Source organism: Mastigoproctus giganteus, chromosome 7 (genome assembly GCF_048544385.1).
Source record: "Mastigoproctus giganteus isolate SK-2022 chromosome 7, ASM4854438v1, whole genome shotgun sequence".
Taxonomy (NCBI): domain Eukaryota; kingdom Metazoa; phylum Arthropoda; class Arachnida; order Uropygi; family Thelyphonidae; genus Mastigoproctus; species Mastigoproctus giganteus.
In genome coordinates this window covers 61,456,261-61,478,915 of record NC_143581.1, presented here as the reverse complement: position 1 = coordinate 61,478,915, position 22,655 = coordinate 61,456,261, and the positions used below count along the sequence as shown (strand labels likewise).

At 35.9% G+C, this 22,655-nt stretch overlaps 1 protein-coding gene across 1 annotated transcript in view; it reads right to left on the bottom strand.

Moving 5' to 3' along the window:
* The window catches only part of LOC150082952 (uncharacterized), a 294,273-nt gene that overhangs the window by 169,210 nt on the left and 102,408 nt on the right, over window positions 1-22,655 (bottom strand). Inside the window, exon 7 of the mRNA XM_090378332.1 lies at window positions 13,473-15,496. Within this exon, the coding sequence (XP_090234458.1) occupies window positions 13,473-15,496 (2,024 nt within the window). The remainder of the gene's footprint in view (window positions 1-13,472; window positions 15,497-22,655) is intronic.

Sequence of the window (22,655 nt, the reverse complement as noted above, 5' to 3'; positions counted from 1 at the left end):
AATAATTTTGAGATCATATACTTGAATTTTAGGCAAGCTTTTGATACTGTAGCACATGGAAGACTACTGTACAAATTGGAGTAGTGTGGCATTAAGGGCAAGTTGCTACAATGGATAAAAGGATGATTGAGTGGGAGAAGACAGAGAGTGGTAATCAGTGCACACTACTCTTTGTGGACTAATGTTATTAGTGGAGTCCCCCAGGGCTCGGTGTTTGGTCCATTGTTATTTTCTGTATTTATAAATGACGTCGATGAAGATATATCAGGGTTAATGTGGAAGTTTGCAAACGATACAAAGGTTGGTTAATGTGGAAGTTTGCAAACGATACAAAGGTTGGCAGGGTTGTTAAGGACACTACTGACACTATGCTGCTACTGCAACAGAATCTGGAAAGGTTGAGCAGATGGGCTGAGAGGTGGCAAATGAAGTTTAACATTGACAAATGTAAAGTACTACATATGGGAAACAGCAACCCTAGAGGAATGTATCAACTCTGTGGTACTACACTGACAGTGGTAGAGAATGAAAAGGACCTGGAGGTAATTGTGCAGGCAGATATGAAGTTCTCTGAGCAGTGCAGACTGGCCGCAAGAGTAGCTCATGGTGTCTTTTCAATGATATACACGAATTTTTCTAGCAGGGATAAGGGGGTGATTATTCCCTTGTATAAGGCAATGGTCAGGCCACACCTTGAGTACTGTATACAGGTCTGGAGGCCTCATTTCAAGAAGGATGTAAAGCTACTGGAACGAGTAAAGAGAAGGGCAACAAAGATTAGTGAATGGAACAAAGGGGTACTCTTACGAAGAAAGGCTTAAGTTTTGCAAATTACAGTGTCTGGAGACTAGGCACTGGCGAGGTGTTCTGATAGGGGTGTATAAAGCCTTGAATGGTATGAGAATGCTCAATGCCGATGGGATTCTTCCTCTTGCTCAGAATAATCACCTGAGAGGGCTAAATTCAGATTGAGGAAAGACAGATGTAGGATAGATGTGTGGAAATTTGCCTTTAGCCAGTGGGTAGTTGGTTGGTGGAACAGACTTCTATCACTTGTTGTGGAAGTTGATAGCCTAAATAAATTTAAGACTCAGCTGGACAGGTATTTCAAACGAAGGGAGGGGTGAAATGGAAGTGTTGTCCCCCCCCTTTTTTTTTCTTTTTTCTTTTTTTTTTTTTTTTGGCTGATTCTGCAAGAAAGCAAAGCTACTAATGCTAATGCTAATCTCCTACCAGTGGATTCCCATCTCCCACAGAGGATTTCTAACAACCAATTTAATGCAGCAGGACACAGAAGCCCTTCATGTCCAAAATCCAATGTCAGCTGAAGCAGAGAATGCTCCTCAGCCAATGAAATTGCAGAAACATATTCAAGAATTCTCCTAGGATGCCAAGGCAATATTCCATGGGGCTAGTCTTGTTCTGAATAAAGAACTGTTTTTCACTCCTTTTTCTACAGATAATGATCATATGTTCACAAACTTAGCATGAATTATAACATAGCACTATCTGTGTCGTGTTTTGCAAACTTTAATTATAAATTATTTCACTTAATATCTTAAAATTTAAAAATAACTAAATGCACAAGGCATAATATGTTAAGAGTTAGAGTTTAATATATATGCCTTCGTGGGTAGCACAGTTAGTAGGGTCGTCGCCCTCTCCACATCGGGTGAAAAACACCTGTGTTCGAAAAGGGGCTTAGAGGGGAACAGGTATCCTGTGTGTTATCAGACACTCAGCCTAAAACACTGATGGATCCAATATCTCTCTATTACAGAAGATTTAGGAGAAGTCCGGTTGGCCTGCCTCCCTAAAATCCACTCATGCACACCTTCTCGATGGTAAGCCCTGTTACGTCACTTAGGTAGCAACGAGCGTGTAGAGTGGTTCTCTTCAAGACGCCTGGTCAGCGTGAAGAGGAAAAGACCAAACCCTCCAGCAATGAGAGCACAACAATACAAATGGCGCTCAGTCCCCAGTGGCTTTCACTCTCCCTCTTACGGCAGCGAGAGGATCAGAGTAGAAGCAGAGGGTGCTAAGAATCTCTGGGTACGACCAGGCTGCCATGCACGGAAATTGAACTTGGCCTGTTATAACGTACGATAACTCATCGGTGAAGACAGGATATTAGAGCTGGAAAAGGAATTAGAAAATGTGAATTGGAATATCATCGGTTTGGCTGAAACAAGAAGAAGAAATGAATTACTTATAAGTTTATCAAGTGGAAATCTGCTGTACACCAATGGAAACAGTTAAAGGAGTGAAGGTGGAGTTGGCTTTCTGGTCCATAAAGATTTTAAAAACAACATTTTGGAATTCAAAAGTACATCACCAAGGGTGTCAAGACTAATACTCAAGATTTCTAAGAGGTACAAGCTAAAGATTATAATGATTTATGCACCAACATCGAGCCATGATGATGAAGAGGTTGAAGTAATGTACACTGAAATTGAGTCTTCTAGATGAGCAGAAAACCCAGTACACTATTATTATGGGGGACTTCAATGCTAAGGTTGGAAAAAGGCAAAACAGCACAGAAAGAGGAACTATAGGAAATTTTGGAATTGGTGAAAAAAATAAAAGAGGTGAAAGACTTGTGGAATTTGCAGAATCTCAAGGAATGTCAGTAATGAACACTTTTTTCAAGAAAAGGGTGAACAGAAAGTGGACATGGAAGAGTCCAAATGGATTAACAACTAATGAAATCGACTTCATCCTCACTAACAGAAGATATATTGTGAATGATGTTACCGTCCTGAATAAGGTAAATGTTGGAAGTGATCACAGAATGGTAAGATGTACACTTGATATAGATGTAGGAAAGGAAAGGAAAAAACTGACTCGAGTAAATAATACAAAGGTCTTTGAAATAACAGAGGAGGAGAAAAAGTAGTATGTACTGGAACTTAAGAACAAGTTTGAGCTTCTGCAGACTGCTCAGGACCAAGATATCGATGAGGAATATTACAACTTTCTGAAAGTGATAAAGCCCAAGAAACCTATAGGGAAACAGAAATCCAAAGAAGAAAAAATTAGTCAAGAAACACTTGTCATGATGAACCAAAGACGACAAATGAAGAGCAAGAAAAACACTGACAGGGAGAAAATTGAGTATACTGAGTTATGCAAAGCCATTAGAAAGAGACTCAGAGACGACATAAGAAGATTTAATACAAGAATAGTAGAACAAGCATTAAGGGAAAATAAAGGATTTAAATCAGCAGCCATGAGCAGTAATACAGAAAGACAAATGATACTGAAACTGAAGAATAGCGATGGTGTACTTATAAACAGCAGAGAAGGCATAATTCAAATAGCAGAAGACTACTATAGTGAATTATACAAGGAGCGAGGGAATGATACCAGCAGTGGGGAAGATGGATTGCAAAGTAGCAACACATACCCGATATTCTTCCTGATGAGGTAGAACATGCATTGAAGAAAATGAAGAATCGGAAAGCCCCGAGGGAAGATGAAGTTACTGTAGAGTTGTTAAAATTGGCAGGAAGAGACATAACACAAAAACTGGCAAGGCTCTTCACAAAGTGTATTAGAAAAGGTGTGATGCCTAAGCAGTGGAATAATGCAATCATAGTTTTGCTGCATAAGAAAGGAGATAAATCAGAATTTGGAAATTATAGACCAATTAGCTTGTTATCCCATATCTACAAGTTGTTCACAAGGGTCATTACTAACAGATTAGAAAGAATACTTGATGAGAATCAACCGAAAGAGCAAGCTGGCTTTAGGACAGGATTCTCAACTATGGATCACCTTCACGTAATATCACAGCTAATGGAGAAAGCAAATGAATATAAAACACCATTATGCCTGGCATTTGTGGATTATGAAAAGGCATTTGACTCCATACAGCATAAGGCAATGTTTCAGGCACTGGAAAGACAAGGCATAGATACTCCATATATTATGATTTTGAAGAAAATATATGAGAGTGCTACATCCTTTATTAGACTAGACAAAGACAGTAGCAAATTTAAAATCGAGAAAGGAGTTCGACAAAGGAGTTCGACAAGGAGACATAATATCTCCGAAGCTGTTTACTGCTGCCCTTGAGGAAGCTTTCAGAAGATTAGACTGGTCGCAGAAAGGAGTCAATGTGAACGGAGAGTACCTAAACCATTTACGATTTGCAGACGACATTGTGGTCATAAGCCACGATCCCAAAGAATTAGAGGACAATCTTAATCAGTTATGCACAGTTAGTAAGGATTTTGGACTAAAGATGAATGTGGCTAAAACAAAAGTAATGATGAACAAGTATGCCACGGAAAGGGAAATAATGATTGAAGGAGCACTAATTGAAAAGGTGGAGTCATATACTTATCTGGGACAAGTTATTAGCTGTAATAATGATAAATGGCTGGAAGTCAAGAGAAGAATAAATTTTGGATGGATAGCATTCAGGAAATATAGTCACATACTGAAGAGCAATATCCCAGTTTGTCTGAAACGTAAAATAATGAATCAATGTATACTCCCCACCATGACTTATGGAAGTGAAACTTGGGCACTCACCAAAAGAATGGAAGAGAAGCTAAGAACTACACAGCGAAGAATGGAACATATTATATTGGGAATCAGACTGTTAGATAAGAAGAGAAACACATGGATTAGGCAGCAAACTCAAGTAAAGGACATTCTTATCAAAACTAAAGAAGCTAAAATGGTCTTGGGCAGGACACATAGCTAGAAGACATGATGACAGATGGACTAAGAAAATAACAGAATGGTACCCAAGAGGAGCTAGAAGAAAACCTGGAAGACAAAGGCAGAGATGGATAGATGAAATTCATGAGTTTTTGAGTAGTAAATGGATGGCCAGGGCTCAAAACAGAAGGAACTGGAAAGTTGCTGGAGAGGCCTTCATCCTGCAGTGGATTGAAAATGGCTGATGATGATGATGATGATGACTATCTGTGTCGTGTTTTGCAAACTTTAATTATAAATTATTTCACTTAATATCTTAAAATTTAAAAATAACTAAATGCACAAGGCATAATATGTTAAGAGTTAGAGTTTAATATATATGCCTTTGTGGGTAACACAGTTAGTAGGGTCGTTGCCCTCTCCACAACGGGTGGAAAACACCTGTGTTCGAATCCCGATGACAGGATGAATTTTTAATCCCTTGCTTGTAGCCGTGAAGGGTATGTGTACGGCATGTGCATTTTGTATACAATAAAGGGTTCTTCTATAATATCGGTGTAGATACACCATAGATAACTCTTAAGAAACTACGATGGTAGCGTGGTAGGCATCATTTGCTCTGTATCTCATATTGTGCTCTTCCTTCACAACGAGTTGCCATGGTATTGCACTACCTCGAATAAGCAACACTTCACTAATAGAGAAGACTATTGTTACTTATTCTCAGTGAGTACCACCACCCAGACGGCACAGTTTCAAAGCTATTGGCCTATCATCGGTGGGTGGGCAGGTACCCTAGTGTTGCAGACATACCCAGTTGTGAAGATAATCACACAATATGAGAGATGCCAAAAGGTTTATATGATAATACTTAAAAATAACTAAATGCACGAGGCATAATACGTTAAGAGTTAGAGTTTAATATCTATATAATATCAGTGTACATACACCATAGATAACTCTTAAGAAACAATGATGGTGGTGGTGTGGTAGGCATCATTTGCTCTGTATCTCAATGTGTTATTGTGCTCTTCCTTCACAGCGAATTGACATGGTTGCACTACCTCGAATAAGTAACGCTTCATATAAACCTTTTGGCATCTCTCATATTGTGTGATTATCTTCACACCTGAATTGTCACGTCTGCAATACCAGGATACCTGCCCACACACCAATGATAGGCCAATAGCTTTGAAACAGTGTCGTCTGGGTGGTGGTACTCACTGAGAATAAGTAACAATAGTCTTCTCTATTGGTGAAGCGTTACTTATTCGAGGTAGTGCAATACCATGGCAACTTGTTGTGAAGGAAGAGCACAAAATGAGATACAGAGCAAATGACGCCTACCACACTACCATCGTAGTTTCTTAAGAGTTATCTATGGTGTATCTACACTGATATTATATAGTTAATATCTTATTACTATCGAATAAGGAATCAAGCAAGCCCCTAACAAGTAACATTATAAACAAACGGCACTAGAAAAGTTATCTAGCTGGCTATGAAAACAATGTCGTTGTCTTAATTTTTTTGTTCTTATTAAAGCTTGTCTTTACATTTTTATTTTTATGTGCAAAATAAACTGTCCCAAAACCTTATAAAAAAAAAAAAAAAAAAAACCAGATCAGAAGGAAAAGAGAAACAATTGTTCCTCTTCTCCTCTGTCCCAAAAGAACTCCAAGAAAGGCTTATTAATGTTTAAGAGGGTGCATTCACCATATTAAGTAAAGTTCTGGAGAAAGCAGCTGAAATGATGATGATGTGAAGGCAGGAGGCCTAATCTGGACATCACTAGAAAAGTACATAATAAAAATAAAACTGTCAGTGCTGAAAGACAACTAAAGGTTCACAGACAACCTATGAAAAGAGCATACCAGAACCATATGTTTTGTGCATATTTCACAATAAAGTTGGGATATCGAAGGAATGTTCTAATTGGGTTCACAAAGATGTTGAATCTATTTCAGAAAGAGAATCAGCCAATTGCACAGGAAACTCTGAGAACATTTAAAGATCCAGGAAGATTCATATCTACATTAGTGACTGAGGATGATAATGTTCAAATTTTCACAGAGAATATGAGCATTTTTAAAGTTGATACAGAAAATGTCATGTCTATATTAGTGACTGAAGGTGAAACTAGCAACATTTTCCTTTTTTCAAAGGGAAATTATCCTTGTTGACTACACCCTACAATACTACAGTCTCTGGTGAAGTTTATGTTTCTACATTATACCACTTGTAAATCCAAGAAATTATGTGAAGGAACGCTTTTGCATAGGCATAGCATTCTGTTGCTTTATGACAATGCACCAATTCAAAAATAATGTATTGTAATTGCCAGAAATGGGTAAGCTAACTTTTAAAACCAACCAAGTTAAGTTAATTGGCTCATAAAGGTATTTAAGTTCAGTTAAAGTTGTTCTGAGAGAAAAGTACAGAAAAAGTAAATTAAGTTACTTTTCTCTCAGAATAAAAAGTAACTAAGTTGCATACTAAACTATTAGAGAAACCTGTAAAATTAAAAATACATTTATTCTATAATTTTTGTAAGAGATATATTTCAATTATCTAAAATATTTTAATTTCAATAAGAGCAGCATATAAAAATTTGCATCAGATAATTTTCATTGTCAGCCTTGAAATAGCAATCGTCTGGCACTAAACATTCTTTCAACACAGGCTAATGATATCAGTTTTGTATTGTAGCAAAAAAAAAATAGACTTCCTAATTGGAGAGATATTTTATGGAGATTTATTGTATTTTGTAAGATAATCAGCAAATTCCATATTTTTGCTGTCAACTCTGTTTGAAACTTATAAAAGGGGGGGGGGGAGAAAAAATCATCCTCATGTTTAATTCCCACAAGAGTTTTAGAAAGAGACACTTGGATTTCTTGCTGAATAACATCTAGAGCAGGGTTTTTCAAACTGCGGGTCGCAAAATAAATAAAATGCGTCACAACTAACAGAAAATATACACAGAAATGTTTGGAATATAGCTTATAAAATAAAACTTTTCTGAAAGCGGTTCATTTTTCTTTACTCTTTTTTTTTTTATATATATATTCTCTGGAGACCAGTTTTTCAGTTTCAAATTACTTCAGAAAATGTAATGATGTGGAAGGTTTATTGTAAAGAAAATAGTGTTCCTGTTTTTTGTATTGAGTTAAATTCTAAATTATAAAAGGAATTTCATTGTACTGATATAACTGCTCCTTATATTGTACTTAATGATGTATTTCATTGGGAATAGGGGAGAGCAAAATTCCTAGTATGGCCCTGGATTTCTCTGGAAAACCAACAAAGACACTGGCCCCCATGGCGAGCAGTCAGTGGCTGGGCAGAGAGCATTGCTGGGGCACAGGTTTGTGTTGTATGATTTTTTAAATTTAACTTCTAATTTATCTCTACTTTTTTATTTAACTTCTTTTACTTCTTTAATTTAACCGCTACACTTTACAGATCACAGCACCCTAATATCTAAATTGACAACAAGAAATTGCCCTTGAAATGGACCGTTTTATTATTAGGAAAAAGAAGAACTATGAAGGAACAGAACCAGCATCAAGTTCAAGGTACCTACTTCTGAAAATGTAATTTCTACAAACATCGTGAAAGATATTAACTCAAACCAGCAAACTTTGACTCCTTTTGCGACACCTGATAAAAAGGTCAAATTAAATTCAAGATTCTACAATGAGGAATATTTACAATTTGGTTTTATAAAATGGGCGGATTCAAATGAAATTGACAGGCCTCAGTGTATAATCTGTAATGATATTCTTGCCAATTAGAGTTTGAAACCCTCAAACTAAAACTAAAAAGACATTTGGAAAAATAGCACCCCCTAACTCGTGAATAAGCCCTTTGAATATTTTCAACAAAAGAAACAAGATTTACAGTTACCAGCACAAGTTTTTGTTTGTTTTACAACTGTTAATGAGAAAGCTTATTATCATCGTATCTTGTTGCATATCGTGTGGCAAAAGAGAAACTGCCTCACACAATTTGCTGAAAAATGTTATTCTTCCGTCATGTTGTGCATACTATTTTTGATGACAAATCAGCTGAAAAATTAACAGTTTTACCTGTCAGTGACAATACAATATCATGTAGAATTTGTTCAATTGCAGAACATTTAGAAACAACGTTTATTATGCAACTGCAGTCTGGCATAAATTTTGCACTACAGCTGGACAAGAGCACCAATATTGCAAATTGTGCTACACTTTTAGTTTATGTCAGATATGAGTGGCAAGATGATTTTGTGGAGGATTTGCTAAGTTATTTAAATTTAACTTCATATACAACTGGCTCAGATATATTTGCTGCATTAGAAAAGTGTCTTGTTGAGCAGTATAAATTAAACTTAAAAAACTGCAAGGGGATTACAAGTGATGGAGCAGAAAATATGACTGAGAAACATAGTGGAGTGATTAAAAGATTTTTAGAGGTAACTGATAACACTATTTGGAATCACTGTTTTGTACATCGACAAGCTTTGGTATTGAAGAGAATTTCAATGAATCAAGGATGTACTGAAAAAAGTAGTTAAGATTTTGAATTTCATCAAAGGAAGTTCATTAAATAGTACAATATTTAAACTACAGGTAACCCTCGTATAACACAGTTATTAGGTTCCTGTGAAATGTCGTATTGTGCGAAACCGTGTTATACAGGACTAAGAAAAAAGTACAAAGGGGGGGGGTGTTACATTCCAAAAGCTAACAAAAATACACTATTTCATTAATAAAATGTTAACAAAAATACACCATTCTAGATTTCTTGTATCTTCTATTCTCTTCAAAAAAATCAGTAATCTGAGTTTGTTTGCTTTTGCTTGATAGATCTTTGCAAATTTCATTGTATGGAACTAAGCATTTTTGAAGCTCCCTTTTGAACTTTGGGCTCCTTTCATTCAAGAATCTGCATTCAAAAAATAAGATTCTAATTGCTCAGCTAACTTTATGCCTTTCCGTATGCTTTTTAGTGTAAAATTTGGAAGTTTAGAATTTTCATCTGCACTATCATCATCTGAATTGATTTGATTTTACTTCTAATGCCATTTGCACCAAATCTGCTATGCCGGCCTCTTTTTCTACCAGTAATTCTTGAATGTCTTCAGTAATCATCTTTATTTATTTTTTTTTTTTTTTGAAGCATCCTGTGTATATTGTCTATAAATTTTGTGTGTGTGTGTGTGTGTGTGTGTGTGTGTGTGTGTGTGTGTGTGTGTGTGTCCTGAGGTTAATTTTCTGTTTTGCTGGACAAAAAACCTGAGTTTCCGGGATAAAAACCATGCTACCCTCACCTGAGCCCGACTAACTCAGCCAATTTGTGAAAAAGACCCATAAAAATTCCTCCCTTCATTGCCGGGATTCAAACTCAGGTCTCTTCCACCCGGTGTAGGAAGGAGAGCGATTCTATCCCCTTCTACCGACACAGCAAGTTCTACTATCGCACAGATTCTGTTTTCTGCAGGTTCAACCATATTTCCTGAATGAACTGACTCTGGTCATACATTTTTCCAACACTCAGTTAACATTGATGGTTTTACTTCTTTCAGTGATAAAGCTGATTCTGATATAGTCCACAATTGAGTAATGTTTCCATGCCTCAGTTACTTAAATAGATTCGGAATCAATTTTTTGCAAAATCCATTGTAATGATTTTCTGATGTAATGAGTTTTAAAGGCGGATATAATGCTTTTATCTAATGGCAGAATGAAAGAAGTTGTATTAACCCAGTATAACTGTGGCAATAGGAACATAACTTCAACGTTTGGATGACTTAAATCTTTTGGATGGCCTGGCGTGCTATCCAACAGAAATAAATTTGAAATCTGATTTTTCCACAAGTTCAACAAGTACAAGTTCGATAGCACAGAACGTAACAAGAGCATTTCCCAAAAAGATAAAATATAGGTTTCTCAATTTTTTTTGACTAGTGAGTCAACAGCAGGGATTCAAAAAGAGTGGAAATGTTGAAAAATTACATCCAACACAATAGCAGGGTTCCCCTGTTATTGTGTCGATAAGAGCCAAACCTGCTCTTATCGACAAACAGGTACATCACAGTATTTAACAATAACTGTTTGACAAAAGACAGTTACATGACCTAAATTTTGAAAGGGTATTGGTTTTTTAAAACTAGAATCATCCACTAATACATGTGTCCTTTATTTATATATATATTTAAATAATTGAAGCAAAACAAATTTTTCTCAAAAAGGATTTCTTTTGATAATCTCAACAGAATACTCCAAGATTATCAAACCTCTTCTCCACATACTTTATATTTATATATATATATATATATATTCTTAGCAATGACATCATACTAAAAATAAAAAAATTTTGGTTCAAAAATCCATCATGTAAAATTTGATTATCACCAAGCTATTCAATAATATCACAGCATAATTCTGAGCGATATGAACAAAGACATGGTTTCAGAAAGCAAAAACTTTGGGATAGATCAACATATGCCAAAAATTTCTTATTAGCATCACACAAAAATACAAAACTGCACTCTATTGCATACATGTGCCCTCCATGGCAGCTTAGTTAGCAAAATACATTGCCACCTACCACTCATTTTGAAAGGTCTGAATGTGATTATCTGCTAATGGAGGAATTCTTTGGACCTCCTCAACTGAAGTTGCAGTTAGTCAATCTCAGGTGGAGGGAGCAAGATTTCCACTATAAGTTATTCCAGGTTTTTCCACCCATAAAGCATGCAAATTAACCTGTGAAAACAAGTTGTACAGATAAAGGAAGCATGGCCCCAATTCAGATTAGTCACCCAATATGGGAAGGAGGTGAAATGGGAGATGCCTATGAAAGGAAGTGAAACCACTTGTTTAAAAACCCACAGTTGGGGTTGTGTAGTATAATGTAATTGGGTATTGAAATTTTCTAAACGCACAGTGTTTAGACTTAGTAATGATAAAGCAGCAATTGTTCCTTGCAGAAAAACTGGTAATTGTGGCTCAAGTTCTCACTTGGAATTATAAGTATTTCATTTAATATTATTTATATCTTTTACCATTAGTTTCCATGGTTTCATTTCTAAAATTTTTACACAGGAAAATTATCTTGACAGGCTGTTTTAAAATGCTGTCAAAAGCTTTTCTTTTCACAATAAAAAAAAAAAGACAGAAACAAACTAACAATTATTACGGATCATATTATAAAACCTTTCAGTTTTCAAGTGCATGCTATACAATGCATTAAGCAATCTTAGTAATCTTTGCACACAAATTACATGGACCTAAAATATTCCCACCTAAAATATTCACTTTCCAGGAAATCCAATCAAAGCTAAACCACTGATGATGATTTTTTTTAAATCAATTTTTCATTTAGATTTCTTTTTCTTAAGGATAAAATAAAATACAAGGTGTTATTCTGAACTAATTTAACATGAAATCTGTTGCTTTTACAAGATTTTTACAACTTATTGGTCACTTGGTGACTTTATTAAAAAAAAAAAAAAAAAAAAAAAAGTAATGAGTTAACTTAAAAGTTACCAAAAAAATAACTTCTAACTTAACTTTCAAATTGTAACTCATTACTACCCAAATCTGGTAATTGCCTCTTTGAAGGAATATGAGTTTGAATGCCCAGCTCAATCAGAATATAAGCAATTGGAATTATAATGAGAGTGCAGAGAGGAACTTTCTTTACCCCCTAGCTTGTTTCATTTATCTCTAGGTAGATAACTTTTTCTAATGTGCCACACTTTAGTAACTTTTTAAATTTAATAAATTTATTTAAGCCCAGAACATAGATGATTGTTTTTTTGTTACCATAACAACTGTTTAAGAAATAGTACAAAATTAATTGGATGTATTGCTAAGATGAAGCCTCAAGATAAAAAAAAAAAAATTCTCCAAAATCATGACTGATCTCAAAGCTTACCTACAGACAGATTTAATATAAACAGCTATAATCATTTGGTCTTGCAGTTCCAAGGAAAATAATGGATGGCAAACAGTAACAAATACTTTTCACTGGATATAAAGAAATCAGAATAATGAAACAATAAATCAACTTCATCTAAACAGTGGGATACAGGATCAGGTGACATCACTAACACATCTGACACTCACTCTCTCTCTCTCTCACAATAGAAATCCTCTAATATGGTGCTTTTAAATATGATTAAATGAGTGAACAACTTCCTCTGTTCCTGAGAGTTTCTTTCATGACTGATCCTAAACTTAAACTTAAAGTGAAATATTCATTGAAAGACAAAATAAATAGTGTTAAAACTGTGTGTGTGTGTGTGTGTGTGTGTGTGTGTGTGTGTGTGTGTGTGTGTGTGTGTGTGTGTGTGTGTGTGTGTGTGTGTGTGTGTGTGTGTGTGTGTGTGAACATTTATGTGGAAAAGGTGTTTTTATCAATGTAGATACGCACATCTCAACATGCCATCTGATAGGTTCATAAAATGCCTCATTCTGTTCATATTCATAATGCACACTAGTCAAAGTACACTATTAGGTCAAGAGTCAACTTTAACTAAGGAAATTCCTAAGTGGGATACAGGATCAGGTGACATCACTAACACATCTGACTCTCTCACACAATAGCACTCCTCTAATGTGCCACACTTTTATTCAACTTCAACTAAGGAAATGAAAACATTTTTCTTTTTTCTTTGTAGATAGAACATATATGAAAACTACAGAACTTTGATATGGAATTAGTCATAAGACACCAAAAGGAATTTAAGCTTAATTAAGTTTTTTGAAAATGGTACATTGTAAATGGGATATTTTAAAAAAAAAACATACCTTGTTGCATCTTCCATAATTTTTCCACTGGCATCATCAATAGAAGATGTTTTCTTGCACTGATCATGATTTGTATTATTAGTACTAGAGTTAGTGAGAGATTCGGTATGAGAATAAGATTCAGCACTACTAATACCTACAGCAGTATTTGGAATCGTCAAGCAGGTGGACACAGTTCCCCCCAAAGTACCTGAGCATTCTGATCCATTTAAAGTTTCAGATAAATTAGAATTTGTATCACATAATTCTTTGTTTATGTTATAATGTGACTGCATTAAGTTTTCTTTTATAATTGAAGTGAAGCTCTGAAATGCTTCCAGATTTTCTTTACTTTTAACTGTGCTTAGAGAATCAGTATTTTCACTACACTTTTGATTCCTGCCAAAAGGTAACTCATTTACCACTTCCATATCTCTAGAGTTGATGTCTATATCACAAGGGGTTTGTAGAGATTCTGATTGCTTAATGTTATTTTCAGTATCAGAATCTTGATTTATTCCCAAATCTTGTTTACTTTTAAACGTATTTAGAGAAACAATACTTTCACTATACTTTTGGTTACTGCTAAGTGGTAACTCATTTATCACTTTTATTTTGGAGTCTTTGATATCTATATCACAATGGGTTTGTTCAGATTTTAAGTGCTCAATGTTCTTTTCTGTGTCAGAAGTACAATCCTGACTTGTTTTTAAATTTTGTTTATTATTAATCATATTTATAAAGGCAAAACTTGCAGTATGTTTTTCACTGCTAACAAGCACTGTTGTTTCTTCCTGCATAATATCATTTTCCAAAAAAGGGCTAAAATTCTTGTTATTTTCCAAATTTTCATTACTTCTAACTGTAGTCAGGGAGTCACTATTTTCAATACATGTTTGGTTTGTGGAAAACATTAAATCACTTTCCCAATTTATTTTGTTAGCCTCAGCACAGGGGACTACATTTTCAGATTTTGATATATTTTTAGATGTAGCTTTCATTTTATGTTCATTTTCACTAAGCATTTTAGACTGTATCACTGGTGTCACTACTGTTAAAGATGACTGGTCTGTAGAACTCTCAATACATGTTTTGAATAATTCCCCATTTCCTTTTGGTAAACTCTTCCTCAATGACTTTAGTAAATGAACACTTCTACAACCAGTTGGTATTTTACCAGCTGACTGAGAATAATTATGGTTATTATCTGTTGAAATTTTGTTGGAAGAAACATGAGATTTCATATGTGAATTAGGAATTTCATGCACAGATTCATAAAAAGGATTATCTAGAGTTTTGTCTGATAAATGCTTTCCATTGTAACACCCAGTTAATTGGCAAGATTCTCTTTTCTCTTTTCTTTGTACTGACTGAACATCTTCATTATTTATTTTAACGTTCAAGTCTCTTTTTTTTGATTTTAACATTAAAGAAATAATATATCTTGGATCTAGTAATCTGCTCTCTTTAGGAGATGTAGATTTGGAAAATTCTGTAGGAGGCAATGCTCCCTTAGATTCCTTTCTACATTCAAAATTATCTTCTTCATTACTGATATCAGAGCGAGTGAAACTATTAAATGATTCACATTTAGTTTCTTGGTTTTTCAGAGTTTTTAAATTTTCAGAACTTTCAGAATTTGTCCTAACATTCTCCATATTTATGATTTCTACATTCTCACACTGTTTCATATCATAAGAATCAGATTTTAGTAAAACAGTCTGAGCTGGGTGAATGACGTTTGGCAATGGAGACAGAGAAATACGATCACTTTTTCTATGATGTGCAATAGTAGTTTCTTCAGTCACAGAATCATAATTAATTGCATCATTAAATAATACAGATTTGTTCAATGGGCTTATACAACTTCTGAACTGTCTACAATTTGTTCCATCAGTGTTCATATTTTGTAAATGTCCATTATTTAGACTCTTCTGTCCTTTTACTGAACAAGATTCATGCTTCTGTAGAACAGTTTCCTGTTGGCAACTGAATTTTTTTTTAGAAGAGGGTATTATTACATTTTTCCTTCCAGAATCTTTATTCTATTAAAGAAGCAAGAAAATAAATAAATAAGCTGCTTAAAATATTCAAATATAAGTTGCTAAAAATAACTTCAAATATTTAAACAAAATACAAAATGGGTAAAATCTGTAAAGGGCTACAGGTAAACCTCATTAATTTGATTAGAGAAAGGCATTATATGGAAGTACTTAAGAAAGAACACACTAAAAACACAACATAAATAGGTCAGTTTATTGGTATGCTCAGAGAAAAAAATTATATTCTATCAAAATACTAAACTATGACTGGCTGCTTGTTTTTTTGGGGAGGGAAGGGAAGGGGGTAACTCAGTACAATAATAGTACTTTGAATTTCTTTAGCTAGTAAAATGCTAGCTTTTCACTATCACACGGAGTGGTTCTTTCTTAAAAGTGTTATCTGATAAAAGACAAATGAAGAAACAGATGGCGCCTCCGTAGCCGGGTGGGGAGGAGAAGCAGTGCATAGCACACGCTTCTTGATTAGACCGGGGTTCGAGCCCGTGACCACCAAATATGGAGGATGCGGAAAGGTCAGGGAATGACCACTGCATATCCCAGAGCAATGCGGCCTTAGTTGCTAATGCTCCTAAAAACCAAATAAACAAGAAAGAGATATCTTGAATCGATTTAAAGTTCCATCCATATAAAATGAAAACGGTTCAACAATTAGTTGTTCATGATTTGTATACACATTTGAATTTCTGAAATCTATTCCTACAGAAGATGAATGACAACTCATGCTTATTCATTTTTTTAATCATCAGTGATAATAACCACTTTCATTTGAATGGCTATGCAAATAAACAAAAATTTTAGATACTGGGAACTGAAAATCCATGTTGCACCATGAAAAACCACTTCACAGCCAACAAGCTGCCATTTGGTAGTGGGGGGAGTGCTTTCAGCATCATCAGTCCACCATACTTTAATGAAAATGTTAATGGTTTAGCAGTCACAGTAACTTCAGATCTATCTATCTATCTATATATATATATATATATATTAGCATTCGTTAGCTTATTTTTTAAATTTAACTATTGATTTTTGAAAGTTACGACTCACTGCTCGTACTGGTGTTGGCATCAATATTGTTGAACTTTCCGCCATTGTAGTAGTCGATACGAAATAACGTAACATATACAGTAAGTCCTTGCCTTATGTGATTAATTCGTTCCAGCGATTTCCACGCAAGTTAAAAACCTGCATAAGTCGAATAGTGCTTAAATTTATTTTGTTTAATCTTTTGAAAGGAAAATTCAAGCAAATCAACTTCTATTTATGAAAACTTTGTGGAAATAAAACTTTATTCACTATCCTATCAAGTACATACTCATAGATAAATATAAAAACATATCTAATTTAGCTGAAAACACCCATTCTATACTTTTTTTTTTTTTTTTTTTTTTTGTCCTCGCCTTTTCCCATTATTATATGAGGTCAGCTTTTTTATTGTTTTGGCATGCAATTTTACGGCCAGATGCCCTTCCTGACGCCAACCCTCACCCTTTATTCGGGCTGAGGATATGCAGTGGTCATTCCTGACCTTCCGCATCCTCCGTATTTGGTGGTCACTGGCTCGAACCCTAATCAAGAAGCGTGTGCTATGCGCTACTGCTCCTGCCCACCTGGCTACAGAAGAGCCTACCCATTCTATACTAATCGTTTAATATGTTCTCAGAGTCTGGAAATTCTGATAGTATCCAATGATGGCAAGATTCCCTTTTCTCTTTTCTTTGTACTGACTGAACATCTTCATTATTTCATTATTAGCAACTAAGGCCATATTGCTCCGGGGATATGCGGTGGTCATTCCCTGACCTTTCTGCATCCTCCGTATTTGGTGGTCATGGGCTCGAACCTCGGTCTAATCAAGAAGCGTGTGCTACGGCACTGCTGCTCCTGCCCACCTGGCTACGGAGGCACCTTTTTTTCTGGTAGTAAATCAGCTTGTAGCATGCAATTGCATCATGCACCACTCCAATTACTTTTTCAAACTGTTCGGTGTCTGGAACCTGAGCTTTTAAGCTAGCTAGTCCTCTGTTGATCATTTTAAAGCATTTTGCCATTTTCTTATCAAATTGTTTTGATAGTTCAACTTCTTGTACATCTTCTGGAACCTCGTCTTCATTTTTATGGTCATCAAGCTCCATTAAATCTTCATTGAATTATCTTTCTATGACTTTGCAACAATTCAATAAACTCATTTTCCTCTAAATTTAATTCCAGTGTTCTGGTCATTTCAACAAGCTCTCTAATTACATCTTCATTTTCTTCACTATCTGAAGCATCTTGAACAAACTGGGGGATGAGTTTCTTCCAGAAGGCATTCACATGGTACTGTAATTTCACTCCATGAAGCATCGATGTTTTTAACAGCTTTGGAAATGCCAAATTCTTTCCAGAACTGCTTCAATGATCTGGCATTCTGTCCTTCTGTGGCCCTTACTGCCTGTCTAAATGCTGTTCATAGATAATACTTTTTTGAATGTTTGTATTAAACCCTGATCAATGGGTTGAATGAGGGAAGTTGTATTTGCAGGCAAAAATAAAACTTTTATGTTTTCGTGATAATCACACACAGTTGTTGGATGACCAGGTGCATCATCAACTAGCAGTAATATCTTAAATTGTAGGTTGTTTTCTTGGCAATATTTTTTAACTTCTTACACAAAATGGAGAAACCAGTCCTGAAAAATTTCTTGTGTCACCCATGCTTTTCGATTGGACTTCCACACAACAGGTAGCGATGCCTATGAAATATTTTTGAAGGCCCTTGGATTTTCGCTATGGTAAACTAACAGTGATTTTATTTTGCAACCTCCAGCAGCATTTCCACCAAAAAGAAGGGTTAATCTGTCCTTTGATACTTTAAATCTTGGCATAGTTTTTTCTTCTTGCAATGTAGGAACGATCTGGCATTTTTTTCCAATATAAACCAGTCTCATCTAATTGAAGACCTGTTGTGGTAGGTAATCCTTGTTTTTGATCATTTCTGTCAAAGTCTTGGGGAACTCCGTAGCTGCTACTATGTCTGCACTAGCAGCCACACCTGTAATTTTGATGGTGTGCAGTTTAGCATGGCCCTTAAATCTTTGAAACCATCCGTGGCTTGCAATGAACGTTTCACTAGCAACATTCTCACCACATTTACACTTTAGTTCTTCAAAAATACTCAGAGCTTTTTCTTGTATGAGCATAAGACTTATCAACATTTGTTGTTTCATGTCTTCTATCCAAATCATCAACAATTTTCCATTTCTTCTATTAATAAGCCTCTTTTTTGGATATGATCATAGCTGCACTGGCATAGAACTTTTTACGTGCTGCATAATTCAAACTTTATCTTTTATAATGGTTCTAACAGTCGATTCATTAATTTCGCAAACACGTGTAATGTCCACAAATTTCTTGCAGTTTTTATGTTGTTTAATGATTTCGACTTTAGTCTCCATAATTATAATGCACCTCTTCTTATCACTATGATTACTATTCTCACTATTTTTTTCTTTTCACAGACATATTTAGGGTTTATATTTATTTTGTTTCCAACAAGTATAGGCTCACAAGATACAACTTAAGTGGTTAAGGTGAAAACAAAGCGCCGATGCCACTATCAATTCACATTAGCAGATGGGTTGGGTTTTTTGGTTTTATTGGCGCATCAGCTACTAAGGCTATAATGCGCCAAGACCACACATTAGCAGATGCTAACGCAATCTATTATATTTAATGTGGCACTTAATGGTTGTTGTGGCTAGTCGTAAGTAGAAGTAGTGCAACTGCATATCTACGAATCCGTATAACTCTAATCGGCATAAGTCGAGGTCTTACTGTATCTCAAACTGATAGCATAAGGTACAACATAAAACTAGATAGTGAAATATGTAGCACTGTATAAGGAATCTGCTAGCTTAGTATAGTAGTATCAATTAATCAATAAAATTTATTAATCTTATTAAATTTCATTGTTAATTAAATTGTATTTAAAAGAACTCATGATTGAGACTAGAGTGCGAAGCAACATGCACAGATTAGCAGGAGTGCTGCGGCTTGGGGAGAAACAAAGGGGGCGATTCTGCACTGCATCACCGTCTCAAAAAATGTGTGACATGTTTGCAGACATTTCTGGAACAGGACATGATTTAGCCATCAACGATGTCTTTGTGCGTGCTAGGTGTCTAGAGTGTCAAGAAATTAGGCACCAACTCCACATTCTGATGGGCATCTATAGAGTTTGAGGTGTAGGATAGATGCCCTCGAAGAAATTAATGAGGACCCATCAAGCTCTCGGCTGCCCAACAACTCCAGAGCTCACTCCTGGGCATCAGGCAAAACAGTAGCAATCTCCAAGGTAGAATGCACTGGTCCCACAGGAACTAGTTATTGTTGGCAACACTATTATCAGGAGATGGGGAATATATTATGCAAAAAGGATAGGTGGAACAGGGCCAGGGTAGCTCTGCAAGAGGCAAAAGACTGACGTTGTAGAGCAGATATCATTGTTTGTTTGTTTGTTATTTGGTTTTTAGGAGCATTAGCAACTAAGGCCATATTGCTCCGAGGATATGCGGTGGTCATTCCCTGACCTTTCCGCATCATCCGTATTTGATGGTGACGGGCTCGAACCCCGGTCTAAATCAAGAAGCGTATGCTACGCACTGCTGCTCCTTCCCACCTGGCTACGGAGGCGCCGCAGATATCATCTTTTAAGGGCACAAAAGGTGATATTGTTGTACAAGTTGGCACTAATGACATTGAAAGTGAGAGATCTGAATTTTTACTTAACAAATATGAGTCAATGTTGAACAAAAGCTTGAGTTAGGGTTGAATTTGAAAATGTCTGAAATTCTGCTCAGAGGCAATAGGAGGCAGTATATGATGAGATTAGGCCCTGAAGAGACTGTGCAAGGCTCATGGGTTAAAATATTTTTCAGTGTGGTCTGTGCCTGTTAACAGGAGAGACTACTTCTACGCGGATGGGGTTCACTTAAATAGAAAGGGAGCATGAATATTTACTGATGGTACCGAAGCAGTGTTAAGTGGGTCGGAAAACTGCTAGCTTGGGAGGATACACGGGCTAAAAGATTAGTGGCCACAGGCAGAGTCAAAAGTGATTCTTGCACTGCTTCTATTAGAATGAGCAGCAGACTGAAAAGCAGGGTGCTGAGGATTTTCAGGACTGATGGGAGTCATAGTGGAACAAGTACATACGTGGGCTGTGTTAGGGTAACTAAGAGTAGGAACAGGTGCATGTATACTTGCATGTACACCAATGCTAGAAGTATAGTTAATAAATTTGATATGTTTGAAGTGCTGGTCAAGACATCAAAGGCGGATACTGTTGGGATATTAGAGATGTGGTGTCACACAGATATAAGCAGTGCAGAATTGGAATTTGGAGAGTAGAGTGTGTACAGAAAGGATAGACAGGACACAACTTAACTAACAGCTATTAGTTAAGCACAAAATCTAAGGAAGTGCATCCAATTGACATTGGTGAACAATGCAATGTTGAGTCAGTGTGGTGTGACATACAAACTAGGAAAGAAAAAATGAGAGTAAATGTGTGTTATAGGCCTAATGAATCTGATGAGTATAATGGGCGACTGTGCAGAGAAATAGAGTGGGCAAGTAAATCAGAATGTCTTATAATAGAGGATTTTAACTTACCAGATATTGACTGGAACTTGTGGCTTGGTCACTCGCACACTAGCAAGACTTTTGTGGATTTAATGGATGACTGTTTTCTACAGCAACATGTTCGAGAGGCAACCAGAGGAAGTAATACTTTTGATCTGATTATCAGCAGTGATTATTCATACATTAAGTATTTGCTGATAAAGGAACCACTGGGTGACAGTGTACTGATGTGGGATTTACTTAAAGATGTAACTACCATCGAGGGTAAAGGGAACTACAGTGGTCTCAGATAGTTTTTATATTCTGTACAGTGGGATCAGCTGATAATGTTACCAACAGTGAATTCTCAACGGGAAGCATTCAGGGACTTAATCTTGGAGACTAATGGGCTTTTCATACCAACTAAGAAATATTGTTCAAAGTTTAGGCCTAAATGGATGTCAGATGAATTAATGAGGCTCGTGGCAGAGAAGAAAAAACGCATGGGATGCATATACATTATCAGGTAACACAGAAACCTATGGAAGATATAAGCTAGTCTGTAATCAAGTCACAAAGGATGTTAGGCAAGCAAAGGCAGATTACAAGAAATATCTGGCAAAGGATGCAAAGAGTTCTTTACTTATGAAGATTCTAGAAGGAAAGGGAAGAATCAGATCGGTCCACTTGATATCACTGGTTTGACTATAGATGATCATTCTCAGATAGCTGCGAAATTAAATGAGTATTTTGAATCTATATTCACACGAGGAGTTCTTCAAGGAAGGGCAATGCCAGAAGTTTATCAAACTATAATAGGGAACTAAGTGATTTTGTAATGACTGAGAGCAAAGTGGAGAAGAAATTGAAGTTAAACATAAGGAAGTCACCTGGGGTGGATGGGATCTATCCAGTTATATTAAAGAAGGCAGCAAAGGAAGTAAGCAAACCCTTAGCCATAATTATGAGAGCTTCCTTGGAATCAGGGTAGGTCCCCATGGACTGGAGGTGTGCAAATGTATCCCCAATTCACAAAGGGAGTTCAAAAGGTGACACAAGTAACTATAGACTTGTTAGTTAATGGAGTCACTGGTTAAAAAAGCATTGCAGAATCATCTAGACAAGATTGCTGTAATAGTTGAAACACAGAATGGGTTTGTTCAAGGGAGGTCTTGTCTGACTAATTTCATTGGATACTTATGATGTGGTCACAAAGGAACTGAATGCAAAAAATAATGTTGATATCATATAAAGCAGACTCTCGATTTACTGGGATCGGATTAATTGGGAAGCGGATTAACCGGGACACTTCAAGATTCCAAATTTAAAAAAAAAGAAAAAAAAAAAAAAACAGAAATCATAAAATTCAAGTAATAAATAGAATAGATATAAACAGATGTTTTGCAAGTCATAAATAAGCGACAAGAAGTGGCGTGATAAGTCATCATTAGGAGATTAGCCAGATGTCTTCACACCCGCTGCTCAAAAGAAAAAAAAGACCAAATGTTTAGTTTGTTTTAGTGTGTCTCATCAATTGTTG